The sequence below is a fragment of the Equus przewalskii genome, chromosome 19 (assembly GCF_037783145.1).
Source record: "Equus przewalskii isolate Varuska chromosome 19, EquPr2, whole genome shotgun sequence".
Lineage (NCBI taxonomy): Eukaryota > Metazoa > Chordata > Mammalia > Perissodactyla > Equidae > Equus > Equus przewalskii.
In genome coordinates this window covers 38,862,630-38,888,506 of record NC_091849.1, presented here as the reverse complement: position 1 = coordinate 38,888,506, position 25,877 = coordinate 38,862,630, and the positions used below count along the sequence as shown (strand labels likewise).

The following is a 25,877-nucleotide window of genomic DNA, read 5'->3' as shown; positions in this document are numbered from 1 at the left end:
CTTAGACTACATCCATCTACTGCCTTGGTGCCATCTTGGTACCATCTATGGAAAGACCAAGACCTAACTGAAATGCTACCTTGTCTTCAAGTTCATCCCTCACCCCTGAGTTTCTTTAGCCATTCTTTCATAATTCACCCATGGCCCCGAGCCACACTCACATTACAGGTGAGTCCCCTACTTGTCTGAGGTCTCTGACAGCAGAGGCTAGGGCTCATTCATACAACATCACCCACAAGAACAATCCCTTTTGGAAGATATATCTTTAGACACTTCACTTTTGGTCTTATTTTTATGCAAAGCCCAAACTAAAATAACATTTTAAATCAACGAAGGTATAAATCTCTTTGCTCATTTTGCTGAGACCTAAATGAGACTATGCGGACTGATTCCAAGGAGGAAAAAAAGTTGCTTCGCCTCCCTCCCAGCTTCAGTTGGCTTAACCATCTTGGCCCCGATCCTTTGATCTTTTCTGCTCACCAGGTCTCCCTCACTCAAGTGTGGCAGATTATGGAAGTAGTGAAAGAGCAACAATTTTGCTAAGAAAATGGTTATGTGTTTATGGAAGTTCAATAGCTCAAAATGTCTAAGGAAACCATTTAACAGGCCTAGAGAAAGAAAGCAGAACTGGGCCCCAGCCAGTTCTGCAAAACTAGGGCTAGCTGAGAAGTGCCCACCATAAGGAGGGCCATTTTGAGACACTGCTTAGGTGCCAGGTCCCCATCCCCGGGGGAGTCTCCACACCCATCTCTCTCTCCTCTGTGTTGACACAGAGCAAAGTAATCAGTAACAGCGAAAATGTTCCCAGGAAAGGGTATGTGGCTTTAAACAGTCTGATTTAGACACTTGCAAGATTCACATCTTTTCCATCTCTCTCCAAATTTTCCATAAGACGTTCGTCATTAGAGAACATTGAACCTAATTATTATTCTTTGAAAACCTACTGTGATATCTGGGGGTTTAGACTATGCTGTCTGCCTTCAACCATTTTAGCGAATGGCCAGGAACGTGAATAAAATGTGTGTGTGTCATTTGGGGACCTGCAGTTTGATCGCTATAATGTGTTTCACTTCCTCTGGGCCCACCCAGAACAGCAGGTGCTTCCAAATCCTAGCCTCAGTTCAGAAGGACATTCTTTCCAGAGAATGCCATCCTTTCCTTTAGTGTGTATTGGCCAAGGGAAATACCAGAACCCTTGGGCCATGGGCTTGGTTACTTTAGTTTTTAAACTGCCCTGGAAAGTTCTATGGCTTTGACATTGAATCAATATCAGGAGCACACCAGAGGCCACTGCTACAATTTGCATTTCACTATATATTTTCTAGCGTTAGAAAGTCACTAGACTATGTGGAATTTCCCCCGGGGTCTTCCCTGGACACCTCCCCTGGGCTGTTGCTCTGCCATCTTGTTTTGCTTATCACTGGCCTCTCTGATCAGGGCGACAGAAGGATGAGAGGGGAGCAAGGCAACTTGAAACGCTCCCTTCGTTCAGACTAAGCGGAGGGAATGAAGTCTGTGAATTTAGCTGGGGGCAGCAAGAGGAGCCTAGATGGGAAGACCAGTAGAGATGCTTCTTCACTGTCCTGAAGCTGCATGAGCATTCAATATAGGACCTCATTTGTTTTGTTAAATTGACAATTTCCTTTAGCAGGAAATAAAGGTTCATACTGAGTTTCAGACTAGCTACAGAGTAAGAAATAGCTTCACTTTTTAAAGACTTAGCTTTGTCAGGCATTCAGCATGTAACCTAATTTCATTTGATGGTGTTTGTTTTTCCTTCTCCATTTGCTGCCTAGAAATGTGTGCTTCATTATCTCCTGCAGAGTTGGGATTGGGGGGGGTGAGCTAGAGATTCAGAGTTTTCTGGGCCTCAGAAGCACTTAAAAAATAAAATAAAATAATATCAAATAAAATTAAAATAAATGACAACAGCAGCCATCCCAAACACTTCGCACCATACCACTGTTACTCCTAAGGGGTAGTGGCCGGACCCCTCCAGTTTCCATTCCACAAGCATGGAGAGGACCAAACTCAAACATTAGCACAGACGTGAGTAGATTTTATTCCAGGGAAAAGTGGCTTTTATTTGAGAGAAAAGTTTGCATCTACTAGGCTCCTTTTAGGATGCAACAAATTAATACTTTGTTTTAGATTTTTTTAAATTCAAACCTTCCAAAGTTGTTCTAACATGAGAATAGGACTTGATCTAAAAAATTAATTAGAATGGAATATGATTTCCTGGGCTGAAAAGCATTACTTTAGAATTATCTTTTTGAATATTGATATGAAGGAAAAGACGCACACAAGCAATTGCAGAACATCAACTTTTTAATTTAGAAAGAATAAACAAGCAATTATCAGGGAGAAAAAGACACACATCGCTGAGTCTCTCAATAGCATTGGCCCTCTACATGGCTCCAGGTGCCCTCAGCAAGTGGCAATGAACTTACTTGATGTCACACAAAAGGGCCACCCCCCTCAGGATCCAGTGATCTGGGGACAAGACTGTTCGCAAATACACTACAGTGATGAAGGTCAAGTCGGTTCGCCTCGGTTTCTTGTAAATAGGACACACGTACAGCTTGGGGTCCTTGGGCGCGGTGGAATTAATGGCGAAGATGTGCAGCACGGGCAGCTGTGTGAAGAGCACCTTGGGGGTGGATTCTGTGAGCTTCCCGTTCCGTCTGTCCCAGGCAGCTCCGTCCATATAGAGCCCATAAATATACACACCTTCCTGGAAGAGTCAACCATAAGGTAATAGGATTTTTTTAAAAAATTAGGCGCTGTGAGATCGGCATCTATTACTGTAATAAAGGTCGTTGGTTTGGAAGGAAAATATATACCAGTCTCAAACGCTACCAAATAAGAAAACACCACTGGGCACGCTGCACTAGTGAAATATTGAGCCCAATTTTCCCCTGCGGTATATCTGGAGGCTATGAGCGCTGGAGAAATGTTCCTGTTATTGGTTATTTGAGCGTGGGGGTGGCCTGCTTGGGACAACAGATTTAGCCAGCAGTGCCAAATCACCTCTGCGGGGAGATAAAAGTCTCTGAGAGGTCTGGCCTGTCGGTGTAGGATGGGAGCACAGAACAAGATTTGGAGCTGGGTGCCATGTAGGATCTCAGCCTGCACTGGCCTAGCTAACCTGTGGCTCTAACTTCATCTCAGTCATAGGGTGAAGAGAGATTTGTGCAGCCAGGCCTGGCCGGCAGGAGAGCCAGAGCGCCCCCAGAGGCCAGGTGTGGTAGAGCAAGACGGGCATGCTGGGCAGGGAGGGGCAGGGCTGGTTCAGCAGTGGCTGGCTGTCAGCCCAGGTCTCTCTTTCACACAATAGGACCTGCCCGAGAGATCCTCACCATTAAATCAGGAGACAAGACACACACAGAGAAAAAAATTGACAAGACATGAATTGAATACCAGCACACACTTGTTAGAGGGCTGCCCTGTGAACAGCGCTGAGGTTAAGGGCAGTAACTTCTGACGTGAAAGCTACTGTGGGCTGGAGCGCTCAGGGGCATTTGGAGAGGAGACGGCCTTGAATCTGGCCTTGAAGAGTGGGCTGCTTTTGGAAAGAAAGAGGAAAGAGGGTAGGCTTCCTAGGCAGGAGCAATACCACAAAGAAAGGCAGGATGGGTAGGCAAGCCCCAGCGTTTTATTTAGCAGAAGGTTCAATGGTTATAAAACAGGTTAAGACTTGACCTTGGAAGAATCTAGATGCCAGAGTGAAGAGTGTGAACTTTCCCTTGTAGGCAGTGGGGAGCCATAGAACTTGGCTCAGTGAGAAAAGAAAGGCTAAAAGGGAATCGCAGGGGAGACTCCAGTAATCACAGAAGCTGATAAGACATATTTATGTAGGAGATGGTGACCATGTTTCCATTTCCAGTGAGGATAGGGTAAGGGGAAGTAAGTGTAGATTATAATAAAAGAGAGTGAGATTAATTGCAAAGTGTTTCCCGGAATCCCCTCGTGTGGGCTAACAGTATGAGGATCGTATTTTTTGAACCAAAACGTGAAGTACATTGCTTGACAGTGAAACCAGGGGCAATCCCAGAAAATCAGGACACAACCAGATTGCCACCATCAACCCAGTGGGTGACAATTACTACATGAACAATACAACCACTTAGGTACCATCGGACAGTAAATTGTATCCCTTCTAGGCCCCTTTCAATCTCAGAACTTTACAAAGTCACAGTTGGAAGTGAAGTCATGGTGAATTGTATAGTGTCTCCCCAAAATCCACATCCAACTAGAACCTCAGAATGTGACTATTGGGAAACAGGGCCTTAGCAGATGCAAATAGTTATGGTCATACCGGATTAGGGTGGGCCCTAAATCCAATACGACTGGTGTTCTTATGAGAAGAGGAGAGGACACACTGAGATACACATAAGGAAGAGAGCTCTGTGACAATGGAGGCAGAGACTGGAATGATGTAGCTACAAGTCAAGGAATGCCAAGGGGCTGGTCCCATGGCCAAGTGGTTAAAGTTCCGCCTGCTCTGCTTCAGCAGCCCAGCGTTCACAGGTTCGGATCCCAGGCGTGGAACTATATACCACTCATCAGGCCACGCTGTGGAGGCATCCCACATACAAAATATAGGAAGACTGGCACAGATGTTAGCTTAGGGCTAGTCTTCCTCAAGCAAAAAGAGGAAGATTGCCAACAGATGTTAGCTCAAGGCAAATCTTTCTCACATCCCTCCACACCCCCCCAAAAAAACAAGGACTGCTAGCTACTACCAGAAGCTAAGAGAGAGGCATAGAACAGATTCTCCCTCAGAGCTTTCAGAAGAAGCCAACCCTGCCAATACCTTGATTTCGGACTTCTGGCCCCCTGAACTCTGAGAACACAAATTTCTGTTGTTTGAAGCCACTCTGTTTGTGGATAGTTTGTTACAACAGCCTTAGGAAACTAATACAGGCCTTGCTACCAGGAAACAGGGTACCGTTGCAACAAATACCTAAAAATGTGGAGGTCACTTTGGAATTGCGTAATGCGAAGAAGCTGGAAGAACTTTGAGGCTCAGGATAGAAGAAACCTGGGTAGCCTTGAATCTAGAGATTGTTGGCGGACACATGGAGATTAAAGCACTTCTGGTGCTGTCTCTGATGGAAATAAGGACCCTGCTGTTGGAAACTGGAGGAAAGACAAGCCTTGTCATAAAGTGGCAGAAAGGGCCAGAACTTGGAAATCATCTGGTCCAGCCCCCTTATTTGACAACTGAGGGAATGAAAATCAGAGAAAGGGAAGACAGGATGAAGATTTATCGAGTGTCTATGTGGGGTCCAGCACCAAACCTAAATGGTCCCCTTTCATTCTCACAACCATCTTTAATGAGGGTATCATCTTCATTTTATAGGTGAAGAAATTGAGGCTCAACAAAGTTAAAGAACTTGCCTGAGTTCACAGAACAGGTAAGCGTCCTAGCAGTGGCTCCCAATACAGCTGCTGCTTATCTCTGGAGCCCTGCCTTCTTCCAGCCAGGCATCCTTCCACCCAGGGTCCTGCAGCTAGTGGGGACACTGCTGGAACTGACCCCAGAGCTCATGACTGCTAATCCAGTTAGTCTCTACTGCCCTCAACACTCATCAGTTCTGTGAGTAGCCCACAGCTGTAGCTGGAGACGTGTGGAAAATCCTTTCCAGCAAACACAAGTGTAACTTGTAGTTATAAGGAAATACAGTCTGGGGAGTTCCGAGGACTGGTCCATAATTCCCACTCCAGCAAATGGAGGAGGTGTTGGCATTGAGGTCTCTGGTTACAACCAAGGAAACCCTGGCTGCAAAGCCAATGAACTTAACTGAGGCACTCATAGGTCAGTTTTAAGCAGAACTTCAACTTTCCGCCCTGGCTCCAGAACTGCCCCTGCTATTGCCCAGGGGTGCCTACCCCCGGGGGTGACGTGATCTCTTCCTTGGTCTGCCGCAGCACCTCATTGTGGATGGTCACGGAGTCCAGGGCCCAGCCTTTGTGGGCTCGGGTCACTTCTTGCCTCATTGCTGTGAGGAAGCCTTAAAAAAAAACAAAGAAAGCAATGATTTTGATGCGTTGCTGCAGTCCACTTTAGAAACAGGAAGGGAGCAGTGCTAATGCTCCTCTCTTATCAATCTCCGAATGCGCGCCCATCCAAGAGGAGCTGAGGTCTAACCTCAGAAGGGACATCTCTTCCCAGTGTTTTGTTTCTATGGGGACCTGCGATGAGCTAGATATTTCTCACCAGCTGACAGCAGGAAGGCAGTACCCGTTCTGCTTCAGACAGGGCCTTGGTTTGAAATTCTCCCGGGATTTCAACCACACAAGCCCTATAAGGGTTGTAATTCAGTCCTATCTTATCATTGCTGTTTGAAGATACAGTGTCTGGGATGAGACTGGAATGGTAAAATATTCTGAGAACAGCATTCCAATTAAAACTTGAATCAAACCATTATCAAGCTTCTATTGCTATAATGGAACAATTTCATTTAGTCTAAGGAAATAAGGCATAATGCCCAAATAGAAAACCCGACTTTCAATTTGATCAAACAAAGCAATCACACCGGAAAGGAGAGCTACATGTTTTAATGTGCATAATACAGTTATTTTAAGACAATACATGGTTCCGCATATTGCAGCCTTTCTTTAAAGTTAATATTTGCAAACCATGCCATTCAACTCAATAAGAGAAGTCTTTCTTGGAGAGTAGCATTTGATGTTAGAAACTATACCCTAAACTTCAAAATGGACTTCAAAACCTTAGGAAAATTTATTTGTGGCCTACATATTACATTTTGGCTTTCATGTTAACATTAAAAATTATGCAGCTCTTTACTCACAATCATGAATGAATTTTGGAAAGTGTATGTCCCTGCTACTGCTAGTGAGATTTGAGAACTATTATGCACAAACCAACACATAAGTGATAATATTTTATCAAGTTTGGGAGCAGAGGGGAGAGAAGTTGCAAGGCATAGTTACAGGCACTGAGTTAGTAGCCCGTGGAGTTAGAAAGAAAGAATTGGCCCCTAGCCTGACTTAATAAGAGAGTCAAGTTCTTCTTGCTCCCAAGTCTCTTCTTGGTTATTAAATCAGACACTCGGGGGTGCATTCATTCATTCATTCATTCATTTGTTAAATCTCTTGAGAGTGGCCACCAAGTACTAGGCACTGCTCTAGGTGGAATGACCACAAAGATGAAGAGGCCATCCATGGACCCCGGATTCAAGGAGCTCAGTTTAGAGGGAACATGGAAGGAGGCAGAATATACAATACAATGTTGTTATTAGCAAAGGTGTGAACAAAGTGAACCACTTAGAAAGACGGCCCAAGGAAGGCTGGCCGAATTGAGAAGATGAAGTTGAAGATGACTGTTGAAAAATATGTAGGAGTTTGCCAGTTTGGACAATTCCATTTAGAGGAAAAGTATTTGGAAAGTCGTGGAGGTCTAAGCTAAAGAGGCAATGATGGCAGACAAGGTTAGAACAAAGGTAGAGGGGGACTTTTCAGGGTCAGAGCTTGGACTTGATTTTGTGGATGGTGAGAAGCCACTGAATACTTAGAGTAGGCAAATGATTTGCTTGTATTTGCTTCATATAAGGCTTACCCAGAGCACTCACTCAAATAGGATTTGGTGTGCTAAAGAAAAGCCCTTGCATTAATCCAAAGAAAAGCTGGTCAATCAACCAGAGCAGCTAATTGAAGGGTTTTCATGGGTGATTCTCATAAAGCTATAGTTTCACAAAGCCGAGAGTGCCTAGTAGGAAGGGATGATTTTATGAGACAAAGCGTTAATTACAAGGTCAGTAAACATAGCAGAAGTTTGCCTGGAAGCAACTGCTGGTCAATGCCCATGGGTACCTGTAGAGTCACTTGAGGTGATTTGATCAGCAGGTGATTCTGTTGACTTCCATTTTAAATACTGGGGACCTCATACTTTAGTAGTAAAACAAACATTTTCTGTGTTTCCCAGCTAGTGGTATATATGGCCACAAGAAGAAAATCCAATTTTCCCTTCTAAGTCACTCCATGAAACCGTCATTTCATCATTCAACATTAAGCGTGCACCCATGTGGTGTATTAGACACCGTGTATCCAAGTAGAGTACTTAGAATTAAATTGACCTATTTTATGATATTTTAAAATTCACCAGTGATCTATGAATCTACAAGGTCATAATGCACAAGACATGAATCCTGGTCTTAACCATCCATCTGCACAAGTTGAAAAATTGAATTTTTCTATAACACTTTAAGTTTCAACTAAATTGCAAATTTAACTTCACTCCACATGGGGCACTCAGGACAATGATATAGGTGCCAGATGATGAATGAGCAGGATTCTCTCTTATGTAACACACCTGCTTCAAAGACTTCGGTCATTGTCAGAGAGCTCTGAAAAACTCTAGGGTAATTAAGGAGACACCATCTCGTATCTTCTCCCTACTGGGGAATATGCATATTGTTGTCTAGCTGGCTTCAACAATAAGCCTCCTAATGTTTAGGAAGCACTCTTAGTATGCCAGTAGATAGAGTCTAGAATATACATGATCTTGAGCCATTAAGAAAGGAAATGTTAAATAAATACATTGGAGGCCTGAGACTGGAGGGGAGGGGACTGTTCCACGGGCCAGTCCCACATAGAGAACATGGAGAACATGTGTATTTTTTCAAGTCTTGAGAGTTTTGTTTTGGCTTACCTAAAAAGAAGAACATGATCTTGCAGAATTCAAATTGTAGTGAATCTACTGAATTATTCATTATTGAATTTAAAAAATGAATGACCATCCTTCTTGTAGACTGATATTAATTCTAATGGAATGAAAATCTGTGTTTTCTGAAGCCCGTATAATTTAAAAAGACTATTGATACATTTTTCTTTATAAAAGCTTGAAAAGTAGTACTTTTGTCTTGGCACCAATTTATTTTTAATAATTCTTAAAACAAATTTCAACCATCAGTCGTGGAAAAGTGATTCCTATGTTCATATGTTTGACTCTGAAGTCAGAAAGAAAAGCTAGGGAAAGTCTTCAACAAGAATAACCTTCTATTCTTTGTGAGATTTAACCACCCACATGAAAATGGGTGATTTGACTATTCAAACATCTGAGTCACATGTGGTCTAAATGAGGTGCTTTAAAAAAATTGTTTCCCTTCCAACTCATACAGCATAACGCATTATTAATACACTTGTCAAGCTTGTTCTTTAAAAAAACTCACCTTTAAGCTAGGATTATACTGTGGAAAGTCAGGTCTAAAGTAACACTTGCTGTGTCTTAATTCCTGTAATAATAGTAACCCAACGTTTCAGTAAACTACTTACTATTGTTTGACTTGTGCAATCGTTGGCTTAAAGAAAAGTGTAGAGTGCTTTAAGTATCATTTCAAACAAAGCCTTGGAAAGATGAAATAAATAACTAATCAGGAAGGTTGCTCTTTTTGATTTTATAAGGAGTTGGTTGGGATTCTGTAATGATGGTTCTATAGGCGATGGTGGTTTTTTTTTTAATAAATGAATCAGTCCTTACGTAATGGGCCTTGGGTTGTGCAGTACTTCCTGTCTTATCAGTTACTAAGCCTCCCAGTAGCATCTTTGAAGATGAGGAGAAATGATGTTCCTGCCACAAGTTTATGACAGGCAGTTTTTCCCCCAAATGAGAAGCAAATGGAGTTCATTGGTAAGTTAAATAAAAGGTCAGAAATCATTAAACAAAATGGGGTTGATCCACTCAGTTGAGTAAAAATGCACCAGGCATGTTTTCTGATGCTTTGCTTGATGCTGTAAGGCAGGGATCTTAAACTTGGCTGAAAATGAGCATATCTGGGAAGACTTTAAAACTCCTGATCCCCAGGCCACAGCCCAGATCAATAAAATGAGGATCTCTCCAGGTGGAACCCAGGCATCAGTATTTTTTAAGGCAGGGCTTCTCAAACTTTAATCTTCACAGGAATCACCTGGGGAAGGGCTCTTACTAAAATGCAGGTTCTGATTCTGCACGTAGGTCAAGCGTGGGGCCTGAGATTCTGCAGTTCTATCAAGCTCCCAGGTGACGCCAATGCCAATCTGGCTGGTGGACCAGATAATTGGGTAGCAAAGGTCTAAGGCCAAGGCTCTTCACACATTAGAATGATGAAGACGAAGGGAGCTTTTAAGAAAATGAACTGTAGAGGCTCTAGAGGCCTCATCCCCAGAAGTTTTGATATAATTGGTCTGGGGCCCCAAGCATTCGTGTGTATTCAAATCTCCCCAGGTGTCTGGACCGTGCGAGCAGGGCTGAAAACCACTGCTCTGTAAAAAGATCTGCATGACAGGCCATAGACAGGTTACTGACCCACATTTGTTTCAAGAATAAATTTGACACGTGGGAAGAGAAATGCCTAATAGTATAAGCAAAATATTAGGAAAGCTGTCAGTAGTACGAGCTCTTTCCAGAATCCCCTGAGATGCACGTGTTCTCTGCAATGTCATTAATGCAGGACACGGCTGGTTCTGGCAAAACATTGAGTACAAGAGGGCGAGCTGGGCTAATTCTCCTGGCCAGGCTAGGATCAACTAACTCCACCGTGTCTGCCGTGACAAAATGTGTGCTGCTTTATGCTTCCTTTCCCTTGACCCAACCTCTCACCCCTCCCCTCCCTCCCAAACCTGTCCACTGTTCTCTCCAGAGAAGTTCTGTGGTTAGCAAACTCTTCAGCATTTTCCACCTCTTCACAGAACATTCTTTCCATCTTCTTACTCTTAGTGGAACCTGGCTCAACTCTGAAGACACTGTCCTTCCCAATTTTTCCTACACCCTTTATGAGACTCTCTCCTGCTTTGACAACCACACTCTCTGGCCACATGCCCCTCCCCTCATCGTCTCTGACAAACACCCATTTGCCCTCATTCACTGAGCATCCTGCATCATCTGGGTCTCTTCAGTATCCTACTCAGCATTTTGACCTCTCAATTCCTTGACCTCATCATTTCTGGAGACCTTCTCCTCAACTCCACCCCCTCTTTTCTTCACTTCCTTTTCTAGTTAGTCTAGATCCACCCTTTTCATCACTTGCCCAGCAAAACCCCAAGCCTGGATGAACCAAATGTCTCCCTCCTTACACTTATTCCAGGCTGCTGAACAATACTGAGACCGTCACACAGTTGCCACCATGGTTAACCATCACCAGCCTCGATGGGATTCTCAAAGCTCCCCAGCAATCCTTCCCTGTCCCCCTTATTAGTCATCTTTCTTGAACTTCTGCCACACTCCTTAAATCTCTCCTCCAACACCTTTCTGCTCTTGAGATCACTTCACTTCCTTCTTCAAAGAGAAAATAGAAAGCATCAGATGGGAATTCCCTTAACTTCTTGCCACCAAACCTACAAACTCACTTGCACCTATGCTCATTCCTTCCTTATTGCTCTTGTTACAATGGGAGAGGTGTCCCTCCACCTGCCTGGAGTGCATCGCTCCACTTGGGAGTCATCCCCTCCCGCCTCTTTTACCCCTCTCTGGTATCTTTGGTCTCTCCCTCTCTTTCTCTCTCCCCCTACCCCTCACCCCGCCACCCCCGCCCCATGCATGCGCATGCATGCCTTCCTACCAGTATTTAAATAGGCTCAAAACTCTCCTATCATTAAAAGAAGAAGAAAGAAAATTCTTCCTTCTTACCACTACTCCCCCAATTTGCTTCTCCTCTTCAAAGCCAAACTTCTTGCGAGAATTATCCATGTCGTCCATCCTCACCCTCTATCTCCATCTCCCGGTCTCTCATTCACCAGCCCTGAAATCTGACAGTCTTCTTGCTGATAAAGCCATCTGACCGTTTTTGGCCCTATCTTACCTGACCTCTGGCAGCATCTGTTACTACTTCCTAACCTCCCCTCTGTCTTCCATGGCACTGTGTTCTCCTGGTTTCCTTCTTTTAAGCTATTTGGACATGAGAGGACCATTCACAAGAGTTTGATCTGGAGGATGGTGATGCACAAGCAAATATAGCAGAATCCTGGTGAGGATGGCTTGGGAGAAAGATGACCAGATGGTAGCACTGGTGAGGTTCCCAGGAGGATGGACTATTCTACATTGGCAGTTAGAAGTGAAGAATCCGAATTTTACACTGGGGCTTTAGATGAGTCAGTCTTAGGGAGAGAAGAATAGTTGCATCTGTGAGAATGGGCGAGGTCATCAATGAAGGGGCCTGGGCCAAGGGCAGATCTACCCTGAGCAGAGCCCACAAGCAGCAGCCCTCTGAGAGATAAGAGGAGAACCAAGGAAGGTAATGGACAGAAGGCAAGGTATGAAAGAGTTTCCAGAATCAGCATCCTAGTATAGTCGAAGGGAATGATGTTGGCAGGAAGGTGGCCTTGGAGAGAGCAAATTCAGTACAGTGATGAGGTTGGCAAGGTTACAAGGGACTAGGTGGCTGGTGAGGAAGGTAACTGTGTGCAGAGACTAGAGTGATAAGGGATGTGGTTGTGACTGAAGCCAGTGCATCTAAGCCCCTCACACACAAAGGCAAGGAGGACAGGTTGTTATTCACTCTGGAGGCATTGCTAGGGCATCCACAGTCCTTCTATTGTTCTGTGATTTGGGGTCAGGCAAGGTGAGTGCCATCACTCATCTTGTGGTTTAGAACCCTGCAGTCCCTCCACCCGGATTCCCTCAGACATTAGGGGCAGCTCTGGTTCGGCAAACAGTAGCTATGGGGCATGCTTACGACTGTTACTAGATTAGAGGAAATCCCCCAGTCCCCTCCAATCCTAAAGAGCTATTAGCCCTTGGTTTGCACACCAAACAAACATCAGGCTTTTACAACCGTCCTCAAGACAAGCATTCAGAAATTGCTGCTAACTGATGATGTCACCCCGAAAACAAACACCCAGGTAAGAGGTTGTAGATGATTTTTACAGTAACAAAAGATAACAGGACAAAATTTATCCATCTCCTAGCTTGAGCAAAATCCCCTCTAATGGAACATCTTGATTTGTATTAGTGAATAATAAGTTGTCACTGATATCTGCTACAACAGACTGGCATGGTCTGTCAAGACACTGAGAAAAAGAAAAACCAGAAAAATGAGAGGAGTTTGGCATCCAAATGGCATCAAGCTCCAGATTGAGTTAAACATTAGAAAATAATGACATTGCCTGGTTCAATCTAATCTAGAGGTGAGAGACCTGGAGAGCACGTTCAGCGTCTGCTCCATTTCATTAGCAGCACCTGTGAGTCATACCTAACGTCAAATGGCAAAGCATGACTATCAATTAAGAGGTTCTGAAAGGCAGTCAATACCCTTACTTGAAGTCAGGCTCACTATAACTCCGTAGCCTGTGGGTTTAAACATATCCCCACCTATCACAAACACACACACACACACACACACACATTCACTCTCTCCACACACACACACACACACACTCGCTCTCAGAAATCAGGATCTAAATCACGTGTACCTGACGTTCTGAAAAGGTGCACCTGTGGGAACAAGAGACCAAATAAATCCTTTGAGAACCCCAAGAAGCACAATCTTAAACAATGTGTGAATATGTATACCAATGACTGCTGGGAAAACCCAGTGGAGGACAGAGCTTCTCCTGGGCCTGAGGCAAATTCGTGAACTGCCAAAAGCTGCACCACTGAACAAATATAGGGTCATGGGTACAGAGAGCTGGGCCATTTTAATAATCAAATCTAATTGCCACATGGTTGAGTTCGTCAACTGCAACAGAAAGGATAGCAAAGGGAGCTGAAGACACCAGATTGGCTCCACAGTGGCTGATTCAGCCCCTTCAAATATGACCAACAAAACATCAGGCCACCATAAGGCCACAGAGCAGCAGCACACACAGCATGAGCTCAGACACAGACCGAGGGGCAAACAACGCCTGACGCCTCTCCTTGCAGTGTGGACTTCAAAGTCACTTAGGCCTGAGGAGCAATCGCCAGAGGCATGATGGGAAACACACATGAGACAGTATCAGATGCCACACAACAGTGTAAGAACACAAAATAAATGGTCATATATGAATAAAATATGTTCAAGTGTTTTACAGTCTAGGTGACTTTGACTATACGTATTTGTGATCAAGGTGCAAACTGCATTGCATTGCATTTTACTTAAAAGTGTGTGGTTTTTTCAAATTTAAAAAATTTACTTAAATGTTTTGAGCCAAAGAAAGAAATTATTTTATCAAAGGGGTCTGGGTTAGAAGACATAAAGCCCAGGAGAGATATTCATGTGGAGAAATCAGTCGTTGACGTCAAATAGTGGCCAGAGAAGGTTCCGAATGGAAAGGACTTGATCAGCTTGCACATCGCCTGTGAACACTCATGCAGTTCGTATGTTTTCCGGATTTCCAGGTGATATGGAATGGAAAGTAATTTGTCTCTAATGTCAAGAGAAGGAAAAGGAAGCAGAGAGTTGATTGGTGTGCAAAGAAAGTTGACCTCCACTCTTCTGTGCTACAAACAGAAAGCCATCATAGATGGGGAGTGTGTGTGTGGGCCTGTAGGTAAAGGATGGGGTGCTTGCATAACTTCAGAGCTTTCTCAGCCACAGAGAGCCATGAGAGAAAGAAATCAAAGTTTAACTTGAAAACAGGAATGAAGCAACAAGAAAGGATTAGTATTACCAACAAGCAAAGACCAGTAGGAAAACTGAAATATACATCTACATTTGTATTTTTTTAAATGTTCTGGTTTGCAACATTTCTTAACAAATAGTAACAATTAAAGATTAGTTCATATGAATAATTTGCTACTTTAAGTCACATTTTTTAATTAAAAAAATCAATCACTAGAAGAGATTCTGGGCTGTGATATATGACTTAGTCATCTGTGTCTATGGACAGCCAGCGATGAACCATCCCCACTTCCTTGGTTTCTGAATATCAAAAGTGCACTAAATGACCTCAGAGTTTTTCAAATCACTGGTCCTTGCCACTCTCCCAAACTCCACGGCTGCGGGCACACCTCTCCGCCTGGATGTCCTACCAGCCCTGGCTGCTCCTTGCCTTTACTCCCAACCTGTCCCTCTTCCAGTGCTCCCCGTATTGTACCTTGCCTTCAGCCTCAGCCATTGCCACTCTCTGCTTTCTCAAAGACACCCATTTAACCACTCCATCAACTCTGTCCCCTCCTCCGCACCTGGTTACGGTCCCAGGCTCTCTCCCTTGGACCTGGTAAGAGTCTCATTGCTCTGGGCCTCCATACTCCAGTCTAACCTTTACCTTCTCATGGGATTATCTTCTATCTTTAGTGACTTCCCATTGCCTTGTGGCACAGCCCAGGCTCTCCCAGAAGACTTCACGCTCCAGCCTCACTCCCCACCACCCCTGCTCCTGCTTCCTGAGCTCTGGCCACACTGGTCTCCTTTTGTCCCCAGACGTGCCTTGTCTTTGCTCAGGCTGCTGCCTGGAATGCCCTCTTCTCAAGTCTCTGCCTCTGCAAACCCTACTCTTGCCTCTTCTTCTCAGCCCTGCCGCAGCAGAATTCCTCTCTCTGCCCTAGCGTGGCACTCCATTCTCACATGGGTGAAGCACTTATCACATTACACTGAAGTTGTGGATGTGTCTGTCCTACCAACCAGATTATGGGCTCCTTTAGGGCAGGAATCAGGTCTCAAATCTCTCTCTCCATTGACAGCACCCAGCAGAGGGGCTGGCAAATGGAAGGTGGTTAAACAATCCTAATTAAGTTAAATGCTATTTCTTCAGGCTCTCAAGCCAGAAATTACCTGGTGACAACTTACTCAAATTGAGGGCTGGTAAGGAGGACAAAGACTCATAAATAGACACACAAAATCTGAGAACCAGAATAAAAAAATTTCCTCCCCAAATTCAAAGGAAATTCTGGGAGAAAAATAGATCAGTGAAATCTGGGGGCTGTCCTTTACATATCTAAAGCCTATTGATACAATAATATACTATGTATAATTTTGGTAAGCTCATAAAAACCACCATGGTTTGTATTTTAAACCTGGAAAATGTTAAGGCATTTGAATATGCATGAAGTGAATGAATGTATGTACATAGAGGGCAATTAAATATATACTTTTAAGGTATACTATTTATTGAAGTATTATTTACACAGGGAAAAGCGCACAAATCATAAGTGTACACCTCAATGAATTTTCACCAAGAGAATACAGCCAGAGATGCAACCAATATCTGGATCAAGAAATGGAGCATTTCCAGACCCCCCAAAGCCTCCTTGTACCCTTGTGCAGTCACTGCCCTCTCCCTCAAGGGCAACCACAACCCCTGATTTTTAACACCATGGATCCAGTTTTGCTTGTTTCGATTCTTTGTATAAATAGAATCATACAGTATGCACACATTATACATACAATGTATACAGTATACATACATTGCAATGTGTTCTGTTTGATTTCCTCCGCTTAATATTATTATATGAGATTCAACCATATTGATGCAAGTAGCAATAATATTTCCTAAATCTGTAAGCGTGAATGCTTCTTAAATTGCATCACTAGTGGGGCTGTAAGGTAAGGAATCCAACATCCCTTCATTTGGGTCAAGAATTACTTGAAATAAAACCATCCATATTGTAGTAAGACAAAAAGTTGTCATGTTTCTGAACTTGAACTCTATGACATCCAGTCAGTAACACACTCAGTAAATATTTCTAGAATAAAGGAATGAATGCGCAGTGGAACCACAAAGCACTTTTTCAGGGGGAAAACAATGGAGGGAGGACATACTGTAGAAGTTAACTGAAAGAAACTTCTGCTACGTGATCATTTTTGAAATTAGTTTAATTTTCTGAATTCTAGGAACAATTTTTGCATATTTTGGTGTTTCATTTTTGCCATTTTCATAAAAGTTTAAAAACTAATGTTTGAGTGAAACTTTTTTACTATTTCACATATGCTAACCATAGACTGATGGTTTGCTGAAGTGAGCGAGAAGAAAAACAGGTTTTGCCACCATATTGAGGAAATGATATCGTAGAAAGAATTTCAGATTGAATTAGTAAAACAGATACGGGAGGATGCTCTGCGGTCTCCAGCCTTTGAAAGCATATGTCCAGCACTCAGCAAGCTGTGCGCCTCTATACTATTTTATACATTTATCACACAATGCTACTAACAACTACCCACATCTTCCAAGTTGGGCCACTCTCCTATGAACACATACCTTGGGGATTAAAGAAACCAGTCATCCAAAACACATTGGGCCTCCCTTCAAATATCCAAGTAGAAAACTGAGCATTTCTTTCCAAAAGTTCAGTAAACCAGAAGCCCAGTGTGGATGAGTCCCAGGACACTCTTTTCCAGATCTGAGGTATGCGAGCATCATACATGTTGTCCAGGGCATCTCTCAAGTTCTGAAAAAGATAAAGCTAAAATATGAGAATCAGAACAATCAACAAAAGAGAGAAATGACTGTTGAGACAATAACAGCTCACCTCACTCATAATGATGGTTCCCTCAATAGCCAATTTTAGATCACTCAGGCTATTGCGAAGTACTGAGATGACTTTTTGCATTCTGTCAATTTCTTGTCTAAGAAATATATTCATTGAATTAAGATGTCCCATCTTTACCAAACGAGCTTTCACCTAAAAAAAGGATACGATAAAAGAGAAATTTTTTATCATCTGTCACTTCTCTTCCAATGACCTCTCCTTTCTCTAAAAGTCTTCTTTTTTTCCCTCTAGAAGTATCTCTACCAGCCCAAATGAACTCTAAAATATCTCTTGCAGAACTAAACTTGCCATTAAAGTCCCCATTTTCTGGACTTCAAAAACTACTGTTCGACTAAAATGATTTTTATTTCCTACTGATTGTACTTAGTTGGTAATTGGAAATGTACTTTAAAAAGCTGAAATAAAATTGTACCTTTTTCCCTTTCAAACGATTAAGTACTAAGTGTCAGTTAAATAGTCTTTTGCAATCTAACCTTTCTAAGAGTACAGTCTGGAATATTTTTTTCATAATGCTTGCAGAGTCATTATTAGAAATGTCACAAAGTTCATACAGTACAGCCAAAATCTTTACAGAACAGTTACCAATAAATAGGATTGGCTGCAGTTTCCTAAGATCATTGTTGCCTTGTCTAGGGTGACTAAAGAGAGCCTTTCCTAATCTAATCAATGAAAATATTTGACTTTGTGGGAGAGCCATTAAACACCTTTCATTTGTTCCTTTTTGGTATATCATTTATTGACCATTTTGAAGAGATCAATATAAAAGTCTCTGGCTGTCGGGACCATAAAATACAACAATCACTGGAAAATAAGCCAATATATATATACACATTTCAATTTAGTGACATATGCCCAAGAAAAGATTGACTACAAATACTGGCAAGAATTCATAAAGAGATTTGAACTTTCTGCTGGCCACCATGGAAGAGATGGCAGAATAGAAGGGGTAAGGAGAAATACGTGGAGTGGGAGAGTTTAGAGTGATGTACCGGTCCAAAGAATCATCAATAACCCAGTCAACTGTGGAATTCTCTGCTGGAGACGCCCACTGCCCCTTGAGTCATGGAATGTTACAGATGGACGAGCTTCAGAGTCACCTGGGCCACTCTCCTCGTTTTACAGAACAAGTTTTCTGGCATGGCACAGAAGTTTCCTACTCAGCAGTGGACACTTCTGCTTTACGGCAGCTGTAAAGCACTTCTAGCAAGGGAGGGATGAAGAGGAGAAGGAAAAACTCAGAGGGAAGCTGTGACGTAAAACTGAATAGCCTGGACGGGGTACCTGAGCAGACAGAGCAAGTAACACTGCCATCCCAGTCAGACACGCCTAACCCAGTCGGCCACACCAACTTCTGGGTGCCATGCCAACCTTCAGGTATTCTCCTAAATTCCTGGTTCTAGAACTTGCATTTTTGCAGGCTCCACTGCCCTGTTCTCATCTCGAGCCCATTAGCCTCCAGTGGCTTAAAAGCATATATATCATCTTCTTTAAATCATGACTACTCTGTGGAAATTCACACTTAAGGAAAAGGGAAATTATGGAAATACTTTTGCTACCCCCTCAAAAGTGGGAAATTAAGCCTAGGTATTGTCTACAATGTCAAATCAATAGCTCAGGTACCTTTCAAGATGCTAAGAGCCCCAAACAAATCGCCTTGCCCTGCTTACGGTTTTAAAAGAGAAACTTCACTTGCAGTAGAGACACACTTGGGAAAAACTTACACTCTAGAAAATCTAATTTTAGTACTGATTTTATTTTGAGTACAATTATTGTTCTAGCCTAAAACTTTTTATTAATAAAATGAAAGATTTGCTGTAGTCTGGTGTAACATTTCATTACATTCCTGGGCCCGGGTAGTCTCTTCGACAGTAACGTGGCTCCATTTTTACTACGGAAGTCAACAGTATAATTACATTGCAACTTACAAAATTCACTTTACAGCCACATTTTCAAGAACACATCTCTTCTATAAAATAAAAGACACTAAAGAGTAGGTGCTCTTGGAAGAGGAACCCATTTCAAATGTCTCTAAGTACGAACGCTCTCCCATATAGTGACCCATTCAGTGACAATCCACTCAGTTCCTGCCAGGATTGTGTCAGGACACAGATCGTGGTGAAATGGCCCCGACCACCCCTGGATAGCTCAAATTATCCCAAGGTCTTGAAACCCTCCTCTGGTAATACCAACCTGTGGTCTAGCCACACAGAGTAAGTTTTATCTCAGTTTCACATGCCAGTTTCTAAAATCTTTGAAGGCAGGTATTATGCCTCATCTGTCTTCTGAGGATCACTTACGATGACCCATTGAAAGTACACGCTTATAATATTTATCCATTAAAAAAATATTTTCTCCCTTTACATAACTGTGAAGCCATTGATTTCAGTATCTTGGCCAAATGTCTTGGTACCCATCTTTACAACAGAAGCAAAAATTGTTTTAAGAGGCAAGAAAATGTTTTTTACTATTGGGGGCACTCACTGAAAATGGGAGGCCTGTAGCCTAGGCAGCCTAGGGGCTCCCAGCTGACAAGTATATTTTCCCCAGACTCGGGATGCAGGAGAGGGTAGACACAGGACCATAGTTACACTCACATAAGGGCAACAGCCTCTTCCTTTTTGGTTAAAGAGTTAAACTGGACTTAGCCCAGTCTAGGACTCAGGTGAAGCTCTGACCGTGAGCAGTGAGGGACAGAGGAACAGGAGAGAGGAAGCTCTCGGTGGCCAGAAGAAACAGCTCTGTCTTCTTGCGTGAAGAAGGAGGCCAAGTCGGAGGGAGCTGGAGGGCCTCTCAGAACTTTCAGGCCATCCAGAAATGTCACAACAATTAGACATTTACTTAGATCAGCAGTTCTCAGTGTGTGGTGTGGGACCCCGGAAGGCCCTTGGGATCCTTTTGGGGGGGGTCCATAAGGTCACATTTTTTTCATAGTAATGCTAAGTCATTATTTGATCTTTTTACTCTCCTTCTCTCAGGAGCATACAGTGGAGTTTTCCAGAGGCTACATGACTTGTGATTATCAAAACAGACTCACTGCAGAAGGAGGTAAGAGAATCTAGCTGTCTTCTGCTAAACCAGACATTAAAGAGATTTGCAAAAATGTAAAACAATCCCACTCTTCTCAGTGAATTTTTTTATCTTGGAAACTAGATTCATTTTTTTAAAAATAAAAATGTTGTTTGTGTTAGCATGTAATGACTTTATTACTATTACTTTACAACAAATTAATACATATTTTTGAAATTTCTCAGTTTAAATTTCTAATATATTAAATACCAGTAGTTATAACCCACATAAACAAAAGCTATTTGGGAGGACTGAGAGAATGAAAGTAGGGTGGACAGGAGACGAAAACAAGTGGTAAGTTTAAAGGATGGTCTGAGCTGGCTTGGGTAAGAGGGCTAGGGAGAGGTTTCCAGCTCAGAGGGTTCAACTATCTAGGGACCCAAAGATGGCAAAAGGATACAGAAGAGGCAACTGAAAGAGAAAGTGGAGTAGAAAGGAAATGGAGAAAGATATCAGAAAACTGCAGATCATCATTTGCAAGATGCTTGAGAAAGAAGGAAGAGAAGACCAAAAGGTAAAAGAAAGAGCTGAAAAGGAAGAAGGAATGAGCAGGGAGAGGAAGGACTGAAACCTACTGTCCCAGGGCTGTGCTCAGCTTGGTGGAACCCAAAGGTAGCCCTGCCCCGCAGGGGAGAAGGGCACAGCTCACCTCATGAGGAATGTAATCGGGAGGCAGCTTGCTCAGCATGTCTTCAGATAACCTATAAACAATGGCTTCTCGAGTCTCTCCCACTCCACCTCCGCTCTCTTTGGGTTGAATGTTGGTAATTGTTTCAAGAACAGCAGAAGCAGTGTTACTCTGATACCTGGTCAAAAGAGTGAACAGTTCAGAATACAGGACGGAAATGCACCTTCAGAGATAACTATCAAAGCTAAAATGAAATGATGAATCACGTTAGTCAAATCCAGCCAAAAAAGGGGAAACTTTGCCATCAACCTTCAGGAATGAAAAAACTACTGCCTCCTAATGGAACATGTCAAGAACATCACAGAAATGAAAAGCTCTCCATCTTCAGGGAAAGAGATTCCACAAATGACCTCAATAACCCAAAGCAGTGCCGTCCAATCGTGCTTGTGGCTATCCTAAACACCTCATGCTGGACAAGGAGCCCACCTCCTTTTACTCTCCGACCATTATGGACTGGTCATAAGAATCTACCGTTATATAACAATCTGTTAGATCAGAGAGCACCACTCACATTTCCTCAATGAATCATAAATTACTAAAATTCTTTGTTTTTTCTGTTTTGTTTTCTCATTTTCCCAGTTGTTTTATGATTTCCAAGGTGACCTAGTGGCATCCATCTGTTCCACCTGTCTAAATGCACTCCCCCATCTTTAAAATCCATATATTCAATACAGATTCACTATGCACCAGGCACTGAGCTAGGTGCTACGATATGGTGGTGAACAGGTCCCTGCCTTGGTCTGTTTCTTTAGCAGAGAGAGGAGACATTAGTCAATACCATTGTAATAAGTGCTGTGGAGCAAAAGAACAGGATGCTTTAAGAGAGTCTGTCTTTTACAGTCTGTCTGTCTCTCCCTCGCTCTCACTCTCACTTTCTAACTCTCCTTTGGGTCAACCAGATGCTCTGAGGTGCATGAATTTAGTTTTTGTCCCAAAGTTGCTGGGTTGACCAGCAATCTGGACACACAGATGGGGGGGTGTGTGTGAATGTGAGTGAGTAAGTGAGTGTGTATGTGTATGTATGTATGTGGTTTGGAGACAATTCACACTGGAAGATCAGGGAAGGTATCTCTTAAAATGCCATATCTAAGTTGAGACCTTCAGGATGAGAGGTCAGCCAGGCAAAGTGGGATGGGGAAGGAAGTAAGAAAGGACATTCAGATGAGAAGTAAGACCTGGAGGTGAGAAGGACTTCAGTGCATTTGAGGGACAGATACAAGGCCAGCACAGTTGGAGCCAGTGCTAGGAGGAGAGATGAGGATGGAGAGGCAGCAGGGGCCAGACCATGCAGCGTCCTGGGGCTACTCTAAGGATTCTGAAAGTCACCCCAAAGGCAATAGGCGACCACTGAGGACTTCCGAGCAGGGGTGTGGCAGGACCAGATTTAAATTTTCCTGTCTTACTCCTAATTTTCCACCCACAAACATTACATGATTAGATTGTTTTGAGTTACTGTTTTGTTTTGTTTGTAAATTCTGTCTCTTGCCCAGATGTATACCACATTTACATCTCTTTTCATAGGTGTCAGAGGCAAATCTAAAAGGAATTCAACAAACGTTTGAGATTAGTGATTTGTTTTCCTGTTTTATTTCCTTGGACATAAGGTAAGTCTTTGTGACATGCTACATGTATCAAAATTTTAAATGTGCATAACTTTTAGTTGAGAAGTTCTACATCTAAGAGTTCATCTTAAAGAGGGAATCAGACATTTCCATTTCTGACAGTCTAGTGTGATTGTTACCCTGAACAATTCTCCTGAAAATAACCAAAAATGCTGGCTAAGCTATGAAAAACATCTTTTTCAATACATTACTAAACTGGCAAGAAACTGAGAAACTCTCAGGGTCAAACAAAATATAGAGGGAAAGCTGGAATCTAGAGAGCTAAGCCAGATCTTACCCTGGAGGCATCGACTCACCCCTGGCGTTCTTGAGTTTCTGTTTGAACGGTACAACGAGAGGAGAGGGAAGCCCTAGTCTCAAGGTGGAAAGTCTAACTGGAAACTCCTACATAAACTTGGGACCCCAGAGGGCTACATCCAAGTGTAACAGCAAACTAGAAATAACCCACCTGTCAGCTGGGGATGGCGGGAAAAAACCCTTCCTGAGAAGTCTTAATTCACCAGGTCTGTAACATTAATTAACATTCATTCATATTACCTATGTGATTTGAAAAACCTCAAGCCAAAAATTTATTTTAAGGTGGTCCCAGGATGTCCCAGGGGGCACCTGGTGAAAGCAAACACAGATCTTCCCTGGAACAATGTGCCTTCAACCCAGGTCTCAACAACCCAATAGTTAATTTCCAACAGACATGAGCTCACAGTCAAAATTCACACACACACACACACACACAAACACACTAAAAAACCCACAAGGCACAAGTGAGCAAGAGTCAGTAGAAACAATAGAAAGCAGAACCAGGGGCTAGCCCAGTGGTGTAGTGGTTAAGTTCATGCACTCCACTTCAGTGGCCCAGGGTTCGCAGGGTGAGATCCCAGGTGTGGACTTAGACACCACTCATCAAGCATTCCGTGGCAGCATCTCACGTACAAGATAGAGGAAGACTGGCAACAGATGATAGCTCGGGGACAATCTTCCTCACCAAAAACAAAAAGAAAGAAAGAAAGAAAGTAGAACCAGACCTGCAAAGCTCTCAGATAGTGAACTTTCAGATGCACATTATAAAATATGATTTTACTATATTGAAAAATATAAAAGGTGATTGAAAATATAGCTATGAAACAGGAAACTATAAACAGGAATAGCATATTTGAAAAAAGGCCAAGTAGGACTTCTTCAAGTAAAAAATAATTAAAATTTAAAGACTGTATTAGTTTTTTATTGCTGCTGTAACAAATTACAGTCACGTGCTGCATAATGATGATGTGATCAATGACAGGTCACATATGACAGTGGTCCCATAAGATTAGTGCCAAATAGCCTAGGTGTGTATTAGGCTATGCCACCTAGGTTTGTGTAAATACATTCTATGATGTTTTCACAACAATGAAATCGCCTAAGGATGCATTTCTCAGAACATATCCCCATTGTTAAGCAACGCATCACTGTACCACAAAATCAGTGCCTTAAAACAACCCAAATTTATTATCTTACAGTTCTGTAGTTAAATCTGATGCAGATTTCACTGGGCTAAAATCATGGTGTCAGCAAGGCTGAGTTCCTTTCCTTGGGGAAGTTCTATTTTCTTGCTCATCTGAGTCATTGGCAAAATTTACCTTCTTGCAGTTGTAGGAATGAGGTCCCCAATTCCTTGCTGGCTCCCAGGTGAGGGGCCTTCTCAGTTTCTAGAGGCCATCTGCATTCCTTGGCTCATGGCTCCATTCTAACATCTTCAAAGCCAGCAATGGCAGGTTAAGTCCTTCTCTTGCTTTGCATCTTTCCTCCTTCTTCCATTTCCTCTCTCTGACCCACTCTTCTGCCTCCCTCTCCCACTTTTAAGAGCTTATGTGATTAAGTTGGGCCCACTTGGATAATCTAGGATAACATCCTCATCTCAAGGTCCTTAACCTTAATAACACCTATAAAGTCCTTTTTGTCACATAAGGTAACATATTTACAGGTTCTGGGGATTAGGATGTGGACATCTTTGAGGTGTCCATTATTCTGCCTACCATAACGGTTAACAATGGGTTAAACAGCAGATTAGATAAAGCCAATAAAAGAATTAGAAGACTGGAAAATAGATCTGGAGACATTATCTAGAACGCTTCAGAGGGGAAAATAAATGGGAAATATGAAAGAGAGTTTAAGAGACATGTAGGCTAGAGTGATAAGCTCTAACATACATTTCAGAAAAGTTTCAGAAAGATAGAAGAGGGAGAATGAAAATGAGATAACTGATGAAATAATGACTGAGAATTGATGAAAGATCTGAATTCTCAAGTTCAGGGAACTCAATGCATCCTAAATAGGATAAACAAACAAATAAACAGAAATCCATACATAGACATGTCACAATGAAACTGTTGAACACTAAAAACAAAGATAATGTCTTAAAAGTGGTCAGAGAGAACAACAGGTCATCTAGAAAGAAATGACAATTAGCCTGACAGCCAATTCCTCAACAGCAGCAATGGAACCAGAAGAAAATAGAATACTGTATTCCATGTGCTGGGAAAAAATAGCTATAAACCTAGAATTGCATACCAAGCAAAACTATCTTTCATGAATAAGGGCAAGACAAAAGATCTGAATAGACATTTCACCAAAGAAGCTATATTAATGACCAATAGCACGTGAAAAGATGCTCAGTTTCATTATTTATTAGGAAAATGCACATTAAAACCACAATGAGGTACCACTTCACCCCTATAAGAATGGTTATAATAAAAAAACAGACAATAAGAAGTGTTGGCAAGGATGTGGAGAAACTTGAGCCCTTATATGCTGCTGGAGGGTATTGTAAAATGGTGTAGCCACTTTGGAAAATAATTTAACCATATAACCCAATAATTACATTTCTAGTTTTCTATTCAAAAGAAATGAAAAGACATGTCCACACAGACTTGTCTGTGAATGTTCATAACAGCATGATTCATGAAAGTCAAAAAGTGGGGACTACCCAAGTGTCCATCAACTGGTGAATGGATAAACAAAATGTGGTGTATTCATTCACATATTGGAATATTATTTGGCTATAAAAAGCAATGAAGTACTGATACATGCTACAACATGGATCAACTGCAAAAACATT

General features: G+C 42.4%; 1 protein-coding gene across 1 annotated transcript in view; it reads right to left on the bottom strand.

Moving 5' to 3' along the window:
• Window positions 1–2,310: 2,310 nt before the first annotated feature.
• The window catches only part of DNAH8 (dynein axonemal heavy chain 8), a 283,921-nt gene continuing 260,354 nt past the window's right edge, over window positions 2,311–25,877 (bottom strand). Inside the window, exons 89-93 of the mRNA XM_070586021.1 lie at window positions 21,123–21,279; window positions 17,387–17,539; window positions 17,116–17,305; window positions 5,896–6,017; window positions 2,311–2,734 (exon numbers count right to left, since the gene is read on the bottom strand). Of these exons, the coding sequence (XP_070442122.1) occupies window positions 2,447–2,734; window positions 5,896–6,017; window positions 17,116–17,305; window positions 17,387–17,539; window positions 21,123–21,279 (910 nt within the window). The 3' untranslated portion in view covers window positions 2,311–2,446. The remainder of the gene's footprint in view (window positions 2,735–5,895; window positions 6,018–17,115; window positions 17,306–17,386; window positions 17,540–21,122; window positions 21,280–25,877) is intronic.